This window comes from Camelus bactrianus, chromosome 4 (assembly GCF_048773025.1).
Source record: "Camelus bactrianus isolate YW-2024 breed Bactrian camel chromosome 4, ASM4877302v1, whole genome shotgun sequence".
In the NCBI taxonomy this organism is placed as follows: domain Eukaryota; kingdom Metazoa; phylum Chordata; class Mammalia; order Artiodactyla; family Camelidae; genus Camelus; species Camelus bactrianus.
This window is the reverse complement of record NC_133542.1, coordinates 46435799-46453067: the sequence shown is the minus strand read 5'-3', so window position 1 is coordinate 46453067 and position 17269 is coordinate 46435799. Positions and strand designations below refer to the sequence as shown.

General features: G+C 37.7%; 1 protein-coding gene across 1 annotated transcript in view; it reads right to left on the bottom strand.

Moving 5' to 3' along the window:
- The window catches only part of MELK (maternal embryonic leucine zipper kinase), a 69549-nt gene that overhangs the window by 35398 nt on the left and 16882 nt on the right, over positions 1 to 17269 (bottom strand). The window contains exon 8 of the mRNA XM_010952877.3: positions 15685 to 15783. Within this exon, the coding sequence (XP_010951179.1) occupies positions 15685 to 15783 (99 nt within the window). The remainder of the gene's footprint in view (positions 1 to 15684; positions 15784 to 17269) is intronic.

The following is a 17269-nucleotide window of genomic DNA, read 5'->3' as shown; positions in this document are numbered from 1 at the left end:
CTTTCAAAACATTGGGTCAGGTCATATCACTTCACTAGTCAAGACTCTCTAATGGCTCCTCAGCTAACTCAGAATGAAATCTAAATTCCTTACCCTGGCTCCAGAGCCCTGCCTGGTGTGTAACCCCAGGCACCCCATTCCTTGCTACTTCTCAACTCACCTAATTCTCTCCCTCACTCACCAAACTATGGTCATGTCCCATGTCAAGCACAATCCTGCCTTAGGACCTTTGTACTCTTTGTTCCCGCCACCTATAATACTTTCCCCAATGTCAGCAGAGCTTGTGCCTTCATCTTCTTCAGGTCTCCACTTAAATACCAGTAGTGTCAGCGAGGCCTCCCCTGACCACCTTTATAAACAGCCTCCCCACCCACCATCATTCTCTACCTCCCTTTCATGGAACTTTCTTTACGGTCCTTATCCCCATTTGTCATACTACGTATTTACTTATTTTCTGCCTCACTACATTAGAATATAAAGCTTTTTAGTCACAGGGGTTTTGTCTGTGCTGTTCACTTGAACAGTGTCTGGCCCTAACATATAAAAGGTGCTGAATTAATGTTTGTTTAATAAGTAAAGAAATGGGATAAAAGCATACATTCTAAAAGAAAACAGGCAAAGAATGTTTATAGGTAATTCCTAAAATAAAAACTTTCAAATGCTCAATAAACATGAAAATATGTTCAACTAATCTAGCAATAAAAATAATTAATTTAAACAAAAATATGATACCATCTATTATCTACCAAAACGATAAACTTCAAAAAAAGTTATCCAGTGTTAGACTTCAGGGACAAGAGCACTTATATATACAATCAGAGAGCATAAACTTTTCCCAAGCGTAATCTGGAAATATGTATAAAAAGCATTCAAGATCACATATCCTTAACCCAGCAATTTCACTTATAGCAATTTATTCTAAGCAAATAATGTGGCATAAAAAATTCATGAACAGTAACATTCAATTGTTTATGATAACTCTGGGAACTAAGAAACACAGTCTGATGGAACTCAGAGGGTCTCCAAAACTAGTCAAAGACAAAATTACCTGAGTAAAGACCCAGGATTAGAAACACAGGTCCAGAGAGATAACGGCAAGCACGCATGTGCACGTGCACACACACACACACACACACCCAACAATAACCCAACTAGGCTAGAACGGTGGAGGCAAGGAGGTGGGGAAGCCATCAACTAGCACCAGCCTTGGGGTTCTCTGATCTTGTGAACTGTCTAGGACATAATTCTCACAGAAATCAGTCTAGCTTAAAGGTGAAGGGAGAAACAGAAAGGTGTAAGTCACTCATAAGACTACATGACATGCTAGATTTTTATTATGTTAAAGAAACAAAGTTCTAAAGAAGTGTTGTCAAACAATTAATTTAAAAAGAAAACGTGCTGAGGTCAAAACAACACAACCTCTGACTAAGCCTCTCTGATGAGAGAACACAGGCTGACCTACAAGGTGTTTCCTAGGAAGGGCAAAAGCTTCCATTTTACAAATGACATTTAACGTTATTAAACTTTTCATTCTCCTTTATCTAAAGCACCCACTACTATCCAGAGAGCCTATTTACTTACACCTCGCCAGGGTACCTTAACACTTGCCAATGTCAGATGCTGACAGTTTGTTTCTGAATTATAATTATGATGCCTCAAATTCATATCTCCTTACTGTCTCTCATCCACCAAGCACTGAAGGCTGGGTGCTGCCTGGGCCCCAGTCCTATTCCTGGGAAGGGGAGATTTTTAGATGCTTCAGCCACTCGCTGGGACTCGGCAGCAAGTCACAGTTGCCATGTGACTGACCCTGACCTACTTGGCCCCATTCTTCTGCCTGAGCTTTTCCTTATTCCTGAGACCAAGGCCTCTCATGGTTCAAATCCTGGGTACCTGTCATGTTCTTTCTTGGCAAACTGACCATTTGCCTGGTACCTCAAATACTGTAGCCTGCTCTTGCCAGGGCCCCAAAGAAAGTAAAGCCTGGGGTAAGGACCTGCTTACACTGATCAAACGGTCATGACCTACCTGCATCCAAGGAACGCCAGGGATTGCAGGCAAACACCAGAAGCTAGAAAGAGGCAAAGAACTCTCCCCTAGAGCCTTCAGAGAGAGCAGGGCCCTGCCTACACCTTGATTTTCGCCTTCTAGCCACCAGAACTGTGAGAGAATAAATATCTGTCATTTTAAGCCACTAGTTTGTAGTACTTTGTGACAACCCTAGGAAACTAATATACCATCCATAAGGATTTAACTTCCTTGAATTACCTCTCTCCTATCAGCACCTGCCCACCCCAAGGATAAATCTGGTTCCAGTTCTAGCCCTTACTAGTCTGCCCCAACACACAGATAACAGGTCCATAACCAGATCTATGATAATAAAATAAATTTACACCTTTAAATCCAAAGGCTACCATCCAAAACAAAAGTACTTACTAAAAGTAGCAGAATTCAATTAGAAACCAGATGTAAAAATGAATTTTCAGACCAAAGTCCCGAATAACAAGAGCTCCAGTGGGCTGATTCCAAGTTCCTCTTTGCCTCTTTTTATCACTCCTTTTATCATCCCATCTTGAAATCATGAAGTATCTTTTAATAGATCCCCTGTGCTGTGCTGTAAGTTGGCAGCACAGAAGTAACCCTATCCAGGGAGAGGCAGAGAGAAGAAGTGAATGAAAAGTGTGGTGCTTGGCGCACTGGAAACAGGCAGAGATTGGAATCTACATTATGTGTGATCCCAGTTTGCCTCTTATTAGCTCCTTGAACCAGTACAAGTTATTTCATCTTTCTGACCCTATTTCCTAAGAGTAGGTTCTGGAGACAAATTGCCTAGATTCAAATCCAGGGTCTACCACTTACTAGCTATGTGGATGAGCCATTTAACCTTGCTTTGCCTCAGTTTCCTCCTCTGTAAAAAGAAGTATAATAATAGTACCTACTCTATAAATTGTTGCTAATGCCACTTTCAGGGCTATAACAAAAATAAAAGAGAATGCATGTGATAGCACTCAGCACAATGCCTTGCACATAAGAGACAGTAAATATTTGTTCAATCTGAGAGAAATTGGAGGGGGAGATAGGGCAACTCAAAAAAGCAGTGGACCAGAGATGGCAAGTTGGCCAAAAGCCATGCATGCCAGGGTGCTAAATACTCAGGACTGGAAGAAAGGCTGAAGTCATTCTGAGGAATGCCACGTCCTCTCAAAAGGACTTTGCCTTATTCATGTACGACTGAAAAATTGTGCTGTACACCAGAAATTGACACAACATTGTAAACTGACTATAATTCAATAAAATATTTTTTAAAAAAGGGACTTTGCCCCACTGCAGCTGCCTCAGGATTTCAGGATTGCCTGCCTGGCAAGGAACACATCAACAAGCCAAGTCCTGCTCACATCACCTCCTGAAATGTACCCATCCACTTTCTCTACTTGGACAGAACAGCTCTACTCAGTACCGTCCACAAACAAAGCAGGAGGCCTGTGTCCCATCACCACGACCTGACATTCCCAGCTTCAGTCTCTGCACTGACATACCAGCAGAAATAAAGTCCAGAGCTAAGTTCTGCTGCCAGGCTTACCCCAACCTCCTATTTGCACAGTATTTAAAAATACACAGAACATTTTTTAATCCAGTATGCAGGGATTATTAACCGCATTACACATACGAGGAAACTATGTCTCAGCCAGGGAAATCAAATACTTGTTCAATGTTATAAGGCATTTGTTCTCAACCGGGGGTGATTTTGTCCCCCAGGGGACATCTGGTAGCATCTGGAGACATTTCTGATTGTCATGACTTGGAGGCCACTACTAGCATCTAATAGGTAAAGGCCAGGGATGCTGCTAAACATCCTACAATGCACAGGACAACCCCCCACAACAAAGGACTATCCAGCCCCAAATCTCAATGGTACCAAAGTTGATAAACATTATTATAAAGCAATAAAGGGGTACAGACATGAGTAGAAGAGACATACAATACTTTTTCTGTTGTACTTTGCTGGAAAGTCTAAGGATACCTAGAAGTAGACAGGGAGAAAGGCTCCTTATTTAAATATTGAAAGTAGATATCTAAGGATCAAATGGAAAAAGCCTTGAGAGGAACAGTTCTGCTAGGGAAGAGCATCTCCACAAAAGGCCCTGTGTCAACCAGGCCTGTGCCCCTTAACCCTGGTTTCTGCTCTGCCTTTGGAGAATTCTTGTTTATTTAAGAGATGATTACCTTGCAAATGAGAGCAAGAAACAGGTAATAGAGGAAGAAGTCAAGTGAGAGGGGAAAAAAGATCTGTGTGCTAATAAGCAAGAGAATCCTGGGAATGCTGGTGGGCTTGCAATGATTCGTTTTTCATACAGTACTAAGAAAGGCAGGCAATCTCTCCAACACATAATCATGGTGCTGCAGTCAATTCTATAATTGTGAAATACAATCTCAAATAGATAATTTGCTCTTTTTCTTTAAAATAAATTGTACATGCCATCTTTGGTCTGCTACTTTTTTGAGTAGCCCTATCTCCCCCTCCTATTTCCCTCAGATGGAACAAACATTTATTGTCTCTTATGTGCAAGGCATTGTGCTGAGTGCTTTACATGCATTCTCTTCTATTCTTTTTATAGCCCTGAAAGTGGCATTACTGTACTTGTTTCACAGATAGTAACAGTAGTAGTAGTAGTAGTAGCAGCAGCAGCAGCAGAGGTAGCAGCACTAGTAGAAACTAACAGATACTGAGTATCCTACTGTTCTTACTGTGTACTGTGCCTGGCATTGTGCCAAGTGCTTATTATGTACAATTTAAATAAATTGTAATCATAAATTGCTCTTGTTAGAAAGCAATTTTACTTTCAAACTACTCAATTTTCATTTACTAAATTAGTTATATTTCCTTAATATTGTGTACCCAGAACTGGAGTACAGTCATGCTTGTCTTTGAATGCAGTGATGGCAAATGAATATAGGTGACATTAATAAGATTAATACTCAACCTATTAGTAACCATGCTGGAAACTGCAGTTAAGCATTTTGCTTAAAATAGGCAACAAATACAAAAGATAAACAAAGTATGCCTCTTAAACAAGAGTTATATACAGTGTGTCAAATATTGCTGGGTTTTTCAATCAAACCAAGAACAGAGGGAAGTATTATTCCCAAGTGAGGAATTTTAGAACATTCTAAGCAAAGATACATACTGCATGCAAGTGATATGACACCTTAATTAGATTCAACCAGCAGACTGTATTACACTGTGACTCGGAACAATAGTTCTGAGCCAAGATTACAATAAATTTCAAAATCTATAATGTGTGAAATTAAATTCCACAATAATGCATAAAAGTCCTAATTTGAATCAATTTTCAACTTGCAAATACATGAAAAACTAAAAAACGAAATTCAGAGTAGGAGAAACAAAGAATATACAGTATTAGTAAATAATATTAATTAGGAAAGCTAAATCTCTCCTGAACAAGAATTAGACATTTTCTACCATACTCATTCCACTGCAATAAATATTTGATTTACCAAAAATATCAAAACTTGGATCCAACATCCACTATTACAACCAATACTTTTATATTATCTTTAAGTAGTTCCCCTCCCCCAAAGGATTGATGCAGAATCCACTAGTGCACTCAAATAAATAAAATTAGAGAACAATGAAATTTGTACATTGGTACATTCACCTTGTATTGATGAAACAATACGTCAATAACTAGGAGCATTAATCTCCATGGCTGCCATATGAATGTGAACTTACAGTAATAGCAAATGAAGGCAAATAAATAGCATAGGAGTGTGGGTCTGGGTAGGTTAAAAAAAAAAATCAAGCTTAGAATTAACTCAATAAATGAGGAACATCATGGATATAGTGTAGTTTAATTTCAGGAAAGTACTAACAGTCACTTATTTTATCTTTGTGGATAAGACCACAAAATCTTGGTTAAGTGGATCTGACGCAGACTAAAAACCAACACACGGAAGACTAGCAGTGGTCCAGTTCTATTCAGTTTTTTAATCAACAACTTGGCTTAGAGATGGTCAAGAAATGTACAAAATGTCACAGTGCTGACAAGGACAGCTAATATTATATGAGATCAGAATGAAGATTCAATATATTAACAGAGGAGAATACTAGGCTGAAACAAATAAGGGAAACTAAATGTGAATAAACAGAAATCAGAGAACTTATAGCTACTCAGAGCTGGAACGGACCTTGGAAATTACTGATTACTGCAGTGCTCTAACACTACTGATAAAGAAAATAAGGATCAGTAAGTTGGACTACCAGGGGTGACACCTAAAGTGAGTAGAAAAGCTGAGGTACAATACCTAATACGAATTAGGAGAACTGGTAAACATAGTTAGTCCTGCTAAATATGAAAAGTTGGAATGTCTAGGAACATTCCCAAGTGAATGGGCACAAAGAAGCTAGGGATGGGGATCACTTTCCCCTCTAGAGTCTATGACTCTCTTGAGACTAGCAACTACAGGGTTAAGAAACAATATCTCATGGTGGCTATGAAAATGGGTTCTGAAGCTTGACTAGCTGGGTTCAAATCCCAGCTCTGCTACTTACTAGCTTTAAAACCCTGAATAATTATTTAAGGTCTCTGCCCCTTAGTTTCATCATCTATAAGAGGAGAACAATAATAGCAACTACTTCACTCAGAGCAGTGTCTGGCAAATAAGAAAAACTCAGGAATGTGAAGCATTGCTTTTGTAACAGAGTAAGAATAAGCATGCCAGGAAATATTTTATTTTTTCTGAGCAACCATGTGCAAGGGTCACAAAAATATAAAACATACATACCTCAGAATGCTATCTCCTTGGAGGAAACAAAAAATGGGAGTGGGGAAAAAGCAAAAAAGTTCAACAAAAAAAGACTGATGCAGATGCTCTAGGCAGAGGAGACTTCAGCACAACTCAAATTAGCATATAACTCTAATTCTTTAAACCTACAGAGACTCAGACCCAGCTTTCAGAAGGCACCTCCCCCACTTTCCACATCAGTTTTTGCAGTTCAAAACTTTTTTTAAACATTTTATTTATTTTTTTAATATTACTAGCAAACCAAATTCAACAGCATATTAAAAGAAGTATACAACATGACCAAGTAGGATTTATTCCTGGAATGCAAGGATGGCTCAACATACACAAACCAATATATGTGATACACCGTATTAACAGAATGAAGGAGAAAACCACATGATCACATTAATCAATGCAGAAAAAAAAATCTGAAAAAATTTAACACCCTTTCATGATAAAAAACATTCAACAAAACTAGGAATAGGAGAAAACTACCTCAACATAATAAAAGCCACATATGAAAAATCCACAGCTAATGTCACATTCAATGGTAGAAGACAAAGCCTTTCCTCTAAGATCAAGAAAAGACAAGACTGCCCACTTTTACCACTTCTATTCAACATAGTATTGGAAGTCCTAGCCTGAGCAATTAGGCAAGAAGTAAAACCTTTACATGATTCAAAACGTAAGAGGTACAAAGGAGCACAGAATGAAAATTCTCCCTTCCTTTCCTCTCCCAAGTTTCCTCCCCAGAAGGAGAAGCAACTGGCAGCTTCTTATATCTTCCTTCACATGTGAGCAAATAATATAAACATATCTCTCTTCTTTATTTTTACAAAAATGACAGTATACTGTTCTACACCTTGCTTTTCCCTTTAACAATATATCTTAGATAGCATTCCATATCAGTATTTAAAGAGCCTCCTCATTCATTTTTATGATTGGAGAATATTCTGTTATAAAGATGTACTATAAGTTAACAAAAATGTTTTCCAAAAGAAAAAGAAAGCACTATTAAGACTCACAAACACACAAAGAGTTAAGAAATAAAAAGGTGGTCAAGTCGTAAACCAAACTGTGTTTCTATGCTATGAGGATACAGAGTCCTTGAAGGGATCGTAATTTCATTTTTTTTAAAGGGGGGAGGTAATTAGGTTTATCTATTTATTTCTTTTGGTGGAGGTACCAGGGTATGAACCCAGACCTCATGCATGCTAGGCATGCACTCTACCACTGAGCTATACCCTCCCCCTAAATTTTTTCTTTTCTTTCTTTTTTTTTTCAGGGTTGGGGGACTGAAATTTCATACAACACAAAAGAACACCTAAGGCCAGGTCTCCAATTCTGGCTCATTCATTCACCATTATTAATATTACAGATATATTACCAAATCATTCCTTTTTAAAATAAAATAAACTTTATCCCATCAAATTATGGACCCATTAGCTTTCTAAGCATATCATTTAAAAAGTACATGAAGGAAAAATAATCACAGAAAAAGAGCCAGGAAAATTCTAGGGGAAAAAAAGAGTAAGAGGGAGCTAATTCTACTAGATATTAAATAAATGGTATTATAAAAACCCAGTAATTAAAATAATTACATGTAAGACAAGCATAGACAAAAAATAAATAAATACAATGAAATAAACAGCCACAAAGAAGAAATATGTAAATGTAGGAATCTAATATATAATAAAATCATCATTTCAAATCAATGGGAAAATGATAGATTATTGAATAAACAGTTCTAGGACAATAAATAACTGTTGTTTTTTTTTTTTAAAACTGGATCCCTAGGAACTATCACAGATATTATATTTAGTTGTCATATCAACTAATAATAGAGAGGACTGGGTAAAGGATAAATGGGAACTCTTTATACCATCTTTGCAACTTCTCTGTAAATCTAAAACTAGTTTAAAGTAAAAATTGTATTTAAAAAGAAGCTGGCACTTCTTATACCAATATTAATTTCTGGTAGATCAAAGAACTAGTATTTTAAAAACATAAAAAGTACTAGGAAAAAAAACAGAGAAAAATGCAAATACACAGATTATAATACACAGGACAAAGTGTTCATTTCTTTGGGATGCTCTATAGCATAGTAGTTAAAACTAACTAACTTCTTGCCTTTTTAGCACTCTGGAAAGGAGTAAGTTAAGCTGCAACACAGACTCTTAGCTATTCACACATCCATAGAATTGTACATTATGCTACTTACTCAAGAGTCAGGTTAGTAGGAATGATTTCTTGACAGATCAACTATTACTTTCCAGTAGGATAAAACAAAGATCTGTCCTGTCCCTAACCCCCCCGCCCACTTACTCTTCTGTTTAATTTGCCCCTAATGCCTGGGTATGACTTGGAAGAGCTGAATGCGTGCACTCCTGCCAAGTATTCTTCTTGCATGTGAATTACATCATTTTAACATCACAAATCAAGGATTATAGCTCTGTATAAGCATTGCTGTAAAGAAGAGATATAATTATTCTAAAGTCAAAGTTTATAGTTAGTAAATCCAAACAATACCACATTTTGCTTTAATAGGTGTATATCTGTGGGGCATATGGAAGGTAGACTGCTCAATCTCAGATACCTTTATTAAGACTTTACGTGGTCAAGGCGATTACTCGAAATTCTTCTTGGATAAAATCATTAACAGTCATCCTTTACAGCATAATGTCTTACTGCAATTCCCAAATACTCATCACCGAGAAGTCAAGTATCCTTTGAAGGCTCAATGTTCACAGAAGGATGTCAATTCCAGCACCAGTTATACTGACAGCTGCTTTTGTTCTTATTCAGCACAGCCATAACTTCAGGAAATTTCTAAGGAGAACAATCCCTAATATACTGGTACTCAATAACTCGGCTGAGAAGGATTACATTGAGAGAATACTTAAAGAATATGCCGAGTTCACTATTCATACTTCTTGATTGGCTATCTTCAAAGGTGGGACATGTGCATCCCAGCGGGTATATAAGAAGATACACTAGGGTGTGGAAAGAATACATTAGGACTTCCATTTATATTTTTTCTATCTAAAAAATAAGATGGAAATTAAGCATTATTAATATTTAGTATGTGGACTGGCACTGGGACCTTCATTAGTCTCTATGTAAACTACAGTATGAGGTAGCATGAGGTAATTCTTCCCCGACTGTGACAGTGACACATGACAGACAACTGTGGCTCCAACTTGTACCACCCTCTGTATATTGTGAAGGCTTTACCTGAGCCCAGATAAATGGATTTACAAATTATACTATCTGGCTTAACTAAACTAAATCCTTACAAAATAGCCAGGTGGTTTTAAAAGATTCTTGCAAAGAAGCCACAGATTAAAGGTAAAACAATAAATACAAGCACAAGCAAACAACAGAGCTGACGCCTCTACTCTTAGTGTGAGCCCATTAGCCAAAATACTATGTTAAAAAAAGACCTAATCAGACTAACAAGTGGTCTCAAAACTTGAAATTATGAAGTTGATTTGAAATACATTTACATACATTATTCTTAACAATGAAACTCAAATCTAAGTACATATGGCTAAGTTGCCATCACAATTACAAGATTTTTAAAAACAAGAATCTAGAATATGAAAACAAATCTCTACAACTTTTTACTGATGTTTAAAGGCAAGAAACCACTCAAAAGCAAATTTCAGGTGAATCAAGTATTTAAACATTTTTAAAAAATGAAAACATAAGAATACTAGAAGAAAAAATGGGCATTTAAAAAATAATCTACTTAGGAAAGTCTTTCCAAATACAACAATGAAAGACTGATAAATTTGACTAAATAAAAATTAAAAATTCCTGCGTAACAAAAAAATCTTAACATAATAACATAAATATCAAGAAAGGTGATATACTGTATTGATGTGATTATGGAAAAACAGCTATTTTCATCCTATTGCTGACAGTTGTGTAAACTGATAGAACTTTGCTAGGAAGCAATTTGGTAATATCTAATAAAATTACTAATTCACATACCCTTTGATCCAATAACTCTTCTAGGAACTTTCTTACAGATATATTCACAATGTACAAAATGACCACTTGGAAATTACTTAAATGTCCATTAACAGGACTGGTTAAATCGATTAAGGTACATGTATCCACAGCAATACTGGGCACTGAATTCTATGAAAAGGTTCTGAGCCAGTACAAAATGGTTTGATTTCCAAGACATACTGTCGAGAGAAGAAGATAAGATGCAGAAGAGGGTTCATGGTATGCTACCATCTGTGTGAAAAAACTGAGAAGGGGATAGCATAAAAAGATAAAATACAAGGTTCCTTATGTAGAGAGAGACTAATCTGAAAAATATAACATAAAAATCTGGTATACACATTGTCACTGGGTAAACAAACAACTTAATGCCAAGAAATTTGAAAAATTAGACAAAATAGACACATTCTTTATGCTCAAAATCAGACTCCTTATCATCCCTGCTCTACCAGGAATCTTACCCAGCTCAGCTGTCGGCAGCTCCAGCTTCCCAGTTGCTCAGGTTACTCCCTTCATCCCAACCATCAGCATACTATGTTAGCTATACCTTCAAAAGACAACGGATTAGTCCAAACATACATCCTGACTATGCTGGTGGTGGCTATGTCAATCTATATGTGTGTTAAAATTTGGAGACCTGTACACATAAAAGAATTTATTTTACTCTATGCTAATTTAAAAATAATTAAAAAAAAAAAAAGATACCCGGAATCTAAGCACTTCTCACTACCTCAGTGGCAATCATCTCTTCTCTGAAAATTACTACAGTATCCTCCCCATCAGTCTCCCTGGTTCTCCTCTTTGCTCCCTGTAGCCTATCTCCACACAGTAGCCACTATGGTCCTGAGAAAACCTAAACCAGACCATGTCTCTCTTCTGCTCAAAACTCTCAAGTGGCTCCCCATTTCACTTAGAGAAAAAGCCAAAATCCTTATCACAGCCTACGGAGCCCGAGGCAGTTGGAGCTCTGTTGCCTGAGACTTTGTTTCCTACAACTCTGCTCATCTGCTCCATTCTAGTGGCACCAGCCCCCTGCCCTCCCTTGCCTATACCAGGCATGCTTCTAACTACTGGCCTTTGCTCTGTCTCCTCTGCCTGAAATACTCTCTGCGTTCATAGCCACTTGACTAACAGTCTCACCTCCTTCAAGTCTTGCTCAAATCTCACCTCTGTGAAGTTTACTCTGACCACCATATTTAATATTTAGTAATGCAACCAGCCCTCCTATTCCCTTCACATCCCCTCAGTCTGTTCTCCTGATTCCTCTTTACCCTGCTCAATTTTTTTCTTTTTTCTAAATCAAGTATCATCTTTTAATATAATTTACTTATTTATTACGTTTATTATCTTTTTGTGCTACTACCACTGTTTTTTACCCTGCCACTAAAAAATAAACTCCATGAGGGCAGGGATTGTCCACCTGTTTTATTCACTGATATATCCCAAGCATCTAGAACGTAGCAAAGAATAGGTGCTCAATAAATATTTAACTGCTTCCCAATTGAAAGAACACTGAATGAATGACTAAATGAACAAATGATCAAACTAACAAAGGAACAAACAAATGAACTGCTGCCTTTCTATTTACAGAACATCTAAATAGAGATCTAAAGAAAAGGAGAGGACAAAGCATATACCTGGCAAAAAAACACTTCAGATGAAAGAGCAGGCACAAATGTCTTGGGGCAGATGCATGCTTGGCATGTTCAAGAAAGGAAGGGTAGGGGACACAACAAGGAGTACAAGAGAATGGAGCAAGTGAGGAGGGGGAGTAGTCAGGGACAGGGCATCGAGACAATGGGAGCCAGCTCACCTGGGATAAAGCACACAGCCCACAGGGCGAACTCTGTCTTGTTGTACTGGAGCGAGATGGGAAAGAAGCCAGTGGAGAGATTCCAATAAAGTGATATGATCTGACTTATGCAGTATTTTAAAACCTTCCCATAAAGAAGCCACTGGTGGAGATGGACTTTCAAGCATATTCCATAACTCCAAGGAACTAAAAATTCCAATGTTAAACTGCCCTTCCCCCAAAAAGTAAAAGGAAGAATACTCCCCAACTAACTTTATGTGGCTAGTAAAATATTGAAACCAAAACCAAACAAATAAAATAGCTCCAGAAAGGGAAACTACATATTAATCTCTGAACAAATTTTAAGTCCTGGACAAAATATTGGCAAACCAAATTTAGAAATGTATCTCAGTAAGAGCTAGCGTTTATTGAGCACTACACTAAATGCTTTCTATGGACTAACTCATTTAATCCTAAGAATCCTAAATTGTGAATATCATCACCCATTTTACAGACGAGGAAGCTGACACACAGAGAGGCTAAGTCCACAGATAGAAAGTGGAGATCCTGGATTTTTAAAATACCAATGAGATTCTCATTTAATTGCTCTGGAGTTTTTTTAAAGCACCTCAAGCGATGCTAATATGCTGCCAGTTTTGTAAACCACTGCTCTAAGTCCATTAGCTAAGACTTTCCCCACCCTGAGAGAGATTACTTGGATAAAGCCAAGGCAATAGATATTTTAGTGAAAATTTAAACATGAAACAAGCAGAGATAAGAAAACATGATTTGTAAGACCCTCTCCAACAGTAGAATTCTGACTGTGTGCCCCACATTGTCTTTCTAGAATTCTGAAAGTTATAAAATTTCACACTATAACACCTAGTAGATCCAATTCTAGTTCGTCTTTGGAGAAGTTTGTCTGTCAGTTTATTTCTTTGGCATCAAGTTCCCCTTGCTCCCCTAAAAAAGAGTATATGGTAAAACATAACAGTAGCTTATAATAATAAAGTTATTTTCAGGACAAAGAACAGAGCTCTACTTTACAGAAAGAGTAGCAAAAAGAGGGAATAACTCAAAAAGCCAACCCAGTATTTTTTGAAAGTATAATTGGAAAATTGTTACTGAGCTGCCCAACGACCAAGCCTCCTTCCCATTCCACATCTGTTCACTAAAGCTGAAGCTACAAAGCAATCCTAACACTACTCTCCCTGTATCGTGCTGTTGACACAGTGGGGTGTGGCTCTTTGAGGTCAAGAACTGCTGTCACAGGCAGCAAGCAGAGCCAAGGCAACAACTACTACTCTCAAAGTTAAGGGAAGCTTCGGGAGCAGGAGTGGGAGGAAATACAGACTGTCTTGGCTACCCCAGCAGGCTCCAGGAGGCCAGCCTCCAGGCCACTACCCCATCCATCTCCCCTCCCCAAGGAGAAGAACATGCGTTCACAGTTCCCCAAAGCAATGGCAACAGCTACTGCTACCATGACTTCTCTTTGATTCTGCAGAATAGAGCTCTTTGGCCTTCAAAGAATTAGAACTATTACCATTCCATCACTTACCAAAACTACTCTTGTAGTTTTGGCATTGCTTTTAAAAGTTTTTCCAGGGTGGGATATAGGAAAAACTATTAAGTCAAATAGATAAAACAAGTGAAGGTTGAACTCACTGCCCTTAGACTTGGTTGTTTTATAGAGCAGGCAACAAGCCAACTGGTTTCACCACTTTCAACTCTGTATGCTACTTCCCAGAAATGAGAGTTGATTTAGGTGGTCTCCCTACCTAAAGGGTGTTAGAGACTTCAAAGTACAGCCACATAAAACTTCTAACCATTTCTCCCATCTTATGTCTTTGCTGATACTGTCTACCAGATATCCTCTCTCTCACCTCCCTTTCTGAAGCACTTCTAACCTTCTTTAAAGTCCAGCTCAAACCTTACTTCCTCTAAGATGTCCTCCCAAATCCCACACCCACTCCTATATTAACTTCATTTATACCTCTCTTATAATTTGGCACCCCTCACCCTTTCCTCTTTTCAGATAGCCTTGTATCTGTCTCCAACAAGGAACCTGGCCCTGGTGGACAGTGATCAAGTTTCACAGATCTTTGTTCATGTCTTTCAACAGCTCATACAAAGACCTTCAGGAAATATTTGTTAAACAGAACTGAATCTAAGCTGCATTCAGAGAAGTTGCTCTGCAGATCTGACCCTGATTTGCTATGGACACAATATGGTGCTCTTTCTTCTTCACATATCTTATTTTGCTAGCTTGCTCTGAGTATTAACTCTTTGAAAAGAATTTTACTATTTTCCTTGCTATACATGATTTTTGGGCTTTTTAATTCAATATAGCTCCTATAACATAGAATTCACACTTTGAAACCGTACAATTCAGTGGTCTTTAGTATATTTACGAAGTTGTACAACCATCACCACTGTGTAATTCCAGAATGTCTTCATCAACCCAGAAAGAAACCCCATATTCATTAGCAGTCACTCCCCACTGCCACTCCACCCTCGACCCCCGACCCCACACCCACACATCTACTTTCTGTCTCTAACATACATGATTTTAACAAAGCTTATAGTACTCTTAACTGTGCTTTTATTATACCTTAAAGCCAAATTTTATCATCAAAAAGAAAGTTTCTCTTATTTTAACATAACTCAACAGAAAAATGTGATTTAACACAACAACTTACTAAGGTATCATTTCAGGATACAAAACAAAAACTATACCAGGAAAATCAGCTTACATGTTTACTTATCCATTTGTTTTGTTTTGTTAAGCTTTCTATTAAAGATGTATAATGTATAGAAAAGTACACATATCATAAAGGTGTATCTTGATAAGTTTTCAAAAATTGAATACACAAGTATTATCAGCACCCAGATCAAAAACCAAACAGAAGCCCCCTCATGTCCCTTTTCCAGTGGCACCTCCAAAGAGTAACCACAGTCCTGACTTCTAACAGCATACATTACTTCTACCTGTTCTGTACTTTTATAAACAGAAGCATATAGCTTGCAGTGAAAGAAAACTTTTACAATGAAATCACATGCCTTATAAAACTCACCATAATCTTCTTGTACAAAGCCATGACATTATCATCATCAAATGGTAGAAAGCCACACATAAGTACATATAAGAGTATGCCCATGCTCCAAACATCTGCCTGAGAGGAAGAAAAAAATAATTCAAAAAAATTCAGAATGCATTTCAAAATGGCAGTACACATAATAGATCACAGAATCCTCACAGAGCGGGAAAAGAGCTCAAGGGTCATCTAATTAAACCTGCTCATTCTACAGTCTAAAGCCCAGAAAGGAAAGCTTGTCCAAAGTCACCCAGTCAATGGCAGGCCACCCAGGTAGGTCTCTTGACTTCCAGTTCAGTGCACTTTCCTCTAATGCTGGACTCTAATGCTTAATAGAAAATAATTTCCAGGAGGGAGGGGATAGTTCAGTGGTGGAGCACAAGCTTAGCATTCATGAGGTCCTGAGTAAATAAAATTGAAAAAAAGTTTCCAGTTGGCAGGCCTAGATTGAGCATGCTAAGGAAGAAGATGAGGCTGGGTCTCTGATTCTGAAAGACAAATCTACAGCACTACTGAGGGTTTATTACATATAAGGATTATGTAAACATGCATGAGGCTGTCAAAACAAGTCTTAAAATTTACTACTGATAATCTGAAAATGTGACTGAGCTGCACTTTAAAGTTCTCTCTATGTAGAGAAACCTTAATAAAGTTCAACGATTGACTTTTCAAGGATCAAGGCTAGAAATTAGCCTGCCAGCACAAATAGTCCTACAAATCTCAAAATCCCAGAAAGGAGCTTAACCTTTATATAAGATATCCATGTGCCCCATGAGTCCTAAGCACTAACTACTTATTCAAGCAGTGTTTGGCCTTAGTCAATAATGATGCCACCAATGGCTGAGAAATCACAGTTCCCACCTTCATTTGAGCCTTAGGAAAATTTTAAGAAGTAAAAAGGGCAGCATCTTAAAAAAAAAAAAAAAAAAAAAAAACGAGAGGAGGGAGCAAGAGGGGAGAAACAGAGTTAAAATAACTCCAGCATCATCATACAACTAGGTAGTATGTATACTAAATAACACAAATCTCACACCTAGTCCTGCCTACCAAATCACATCAAATTAGGACTCAACTAGGATGCCCCAAATGAACTTACTTTCAAGCAAACATCTGATTTTCTTTCAACTTGCAGGAAGTCAGAAATTAGATATTTATGCCTGAAAGATGTCAAATACATCTATAAATTGAATCTTGATGGCATGGCACTGCTGACCAGGGTTCTATTCAAAGAGGCTACACAGGAAAAAGTGGGCTAATACGGCCTCATCAAACACCTTAAGAAGAGGTCAACAGAGAAATTATGTCTGAGGTTAAAGGAAAAGATGAAGAAAATAATAGTAACATCCCAATAGAAATCTACCAAAGCTACTAGAGAGAGAAAAGCTGAAAAAGCATTCTTCAGTTAACGCATCAAAGCATTTTCACTTCACTGTTTGAAATGGATATGAGAATAAATTAATCAACTGAAATCATAAACCAAAGCAAATGCAAGTAAATCTATAACTACCAATTGCCAAATGAGGGAAAATTAATTGGGGAGGAAGGGGAGGCTTGAAATCACTTC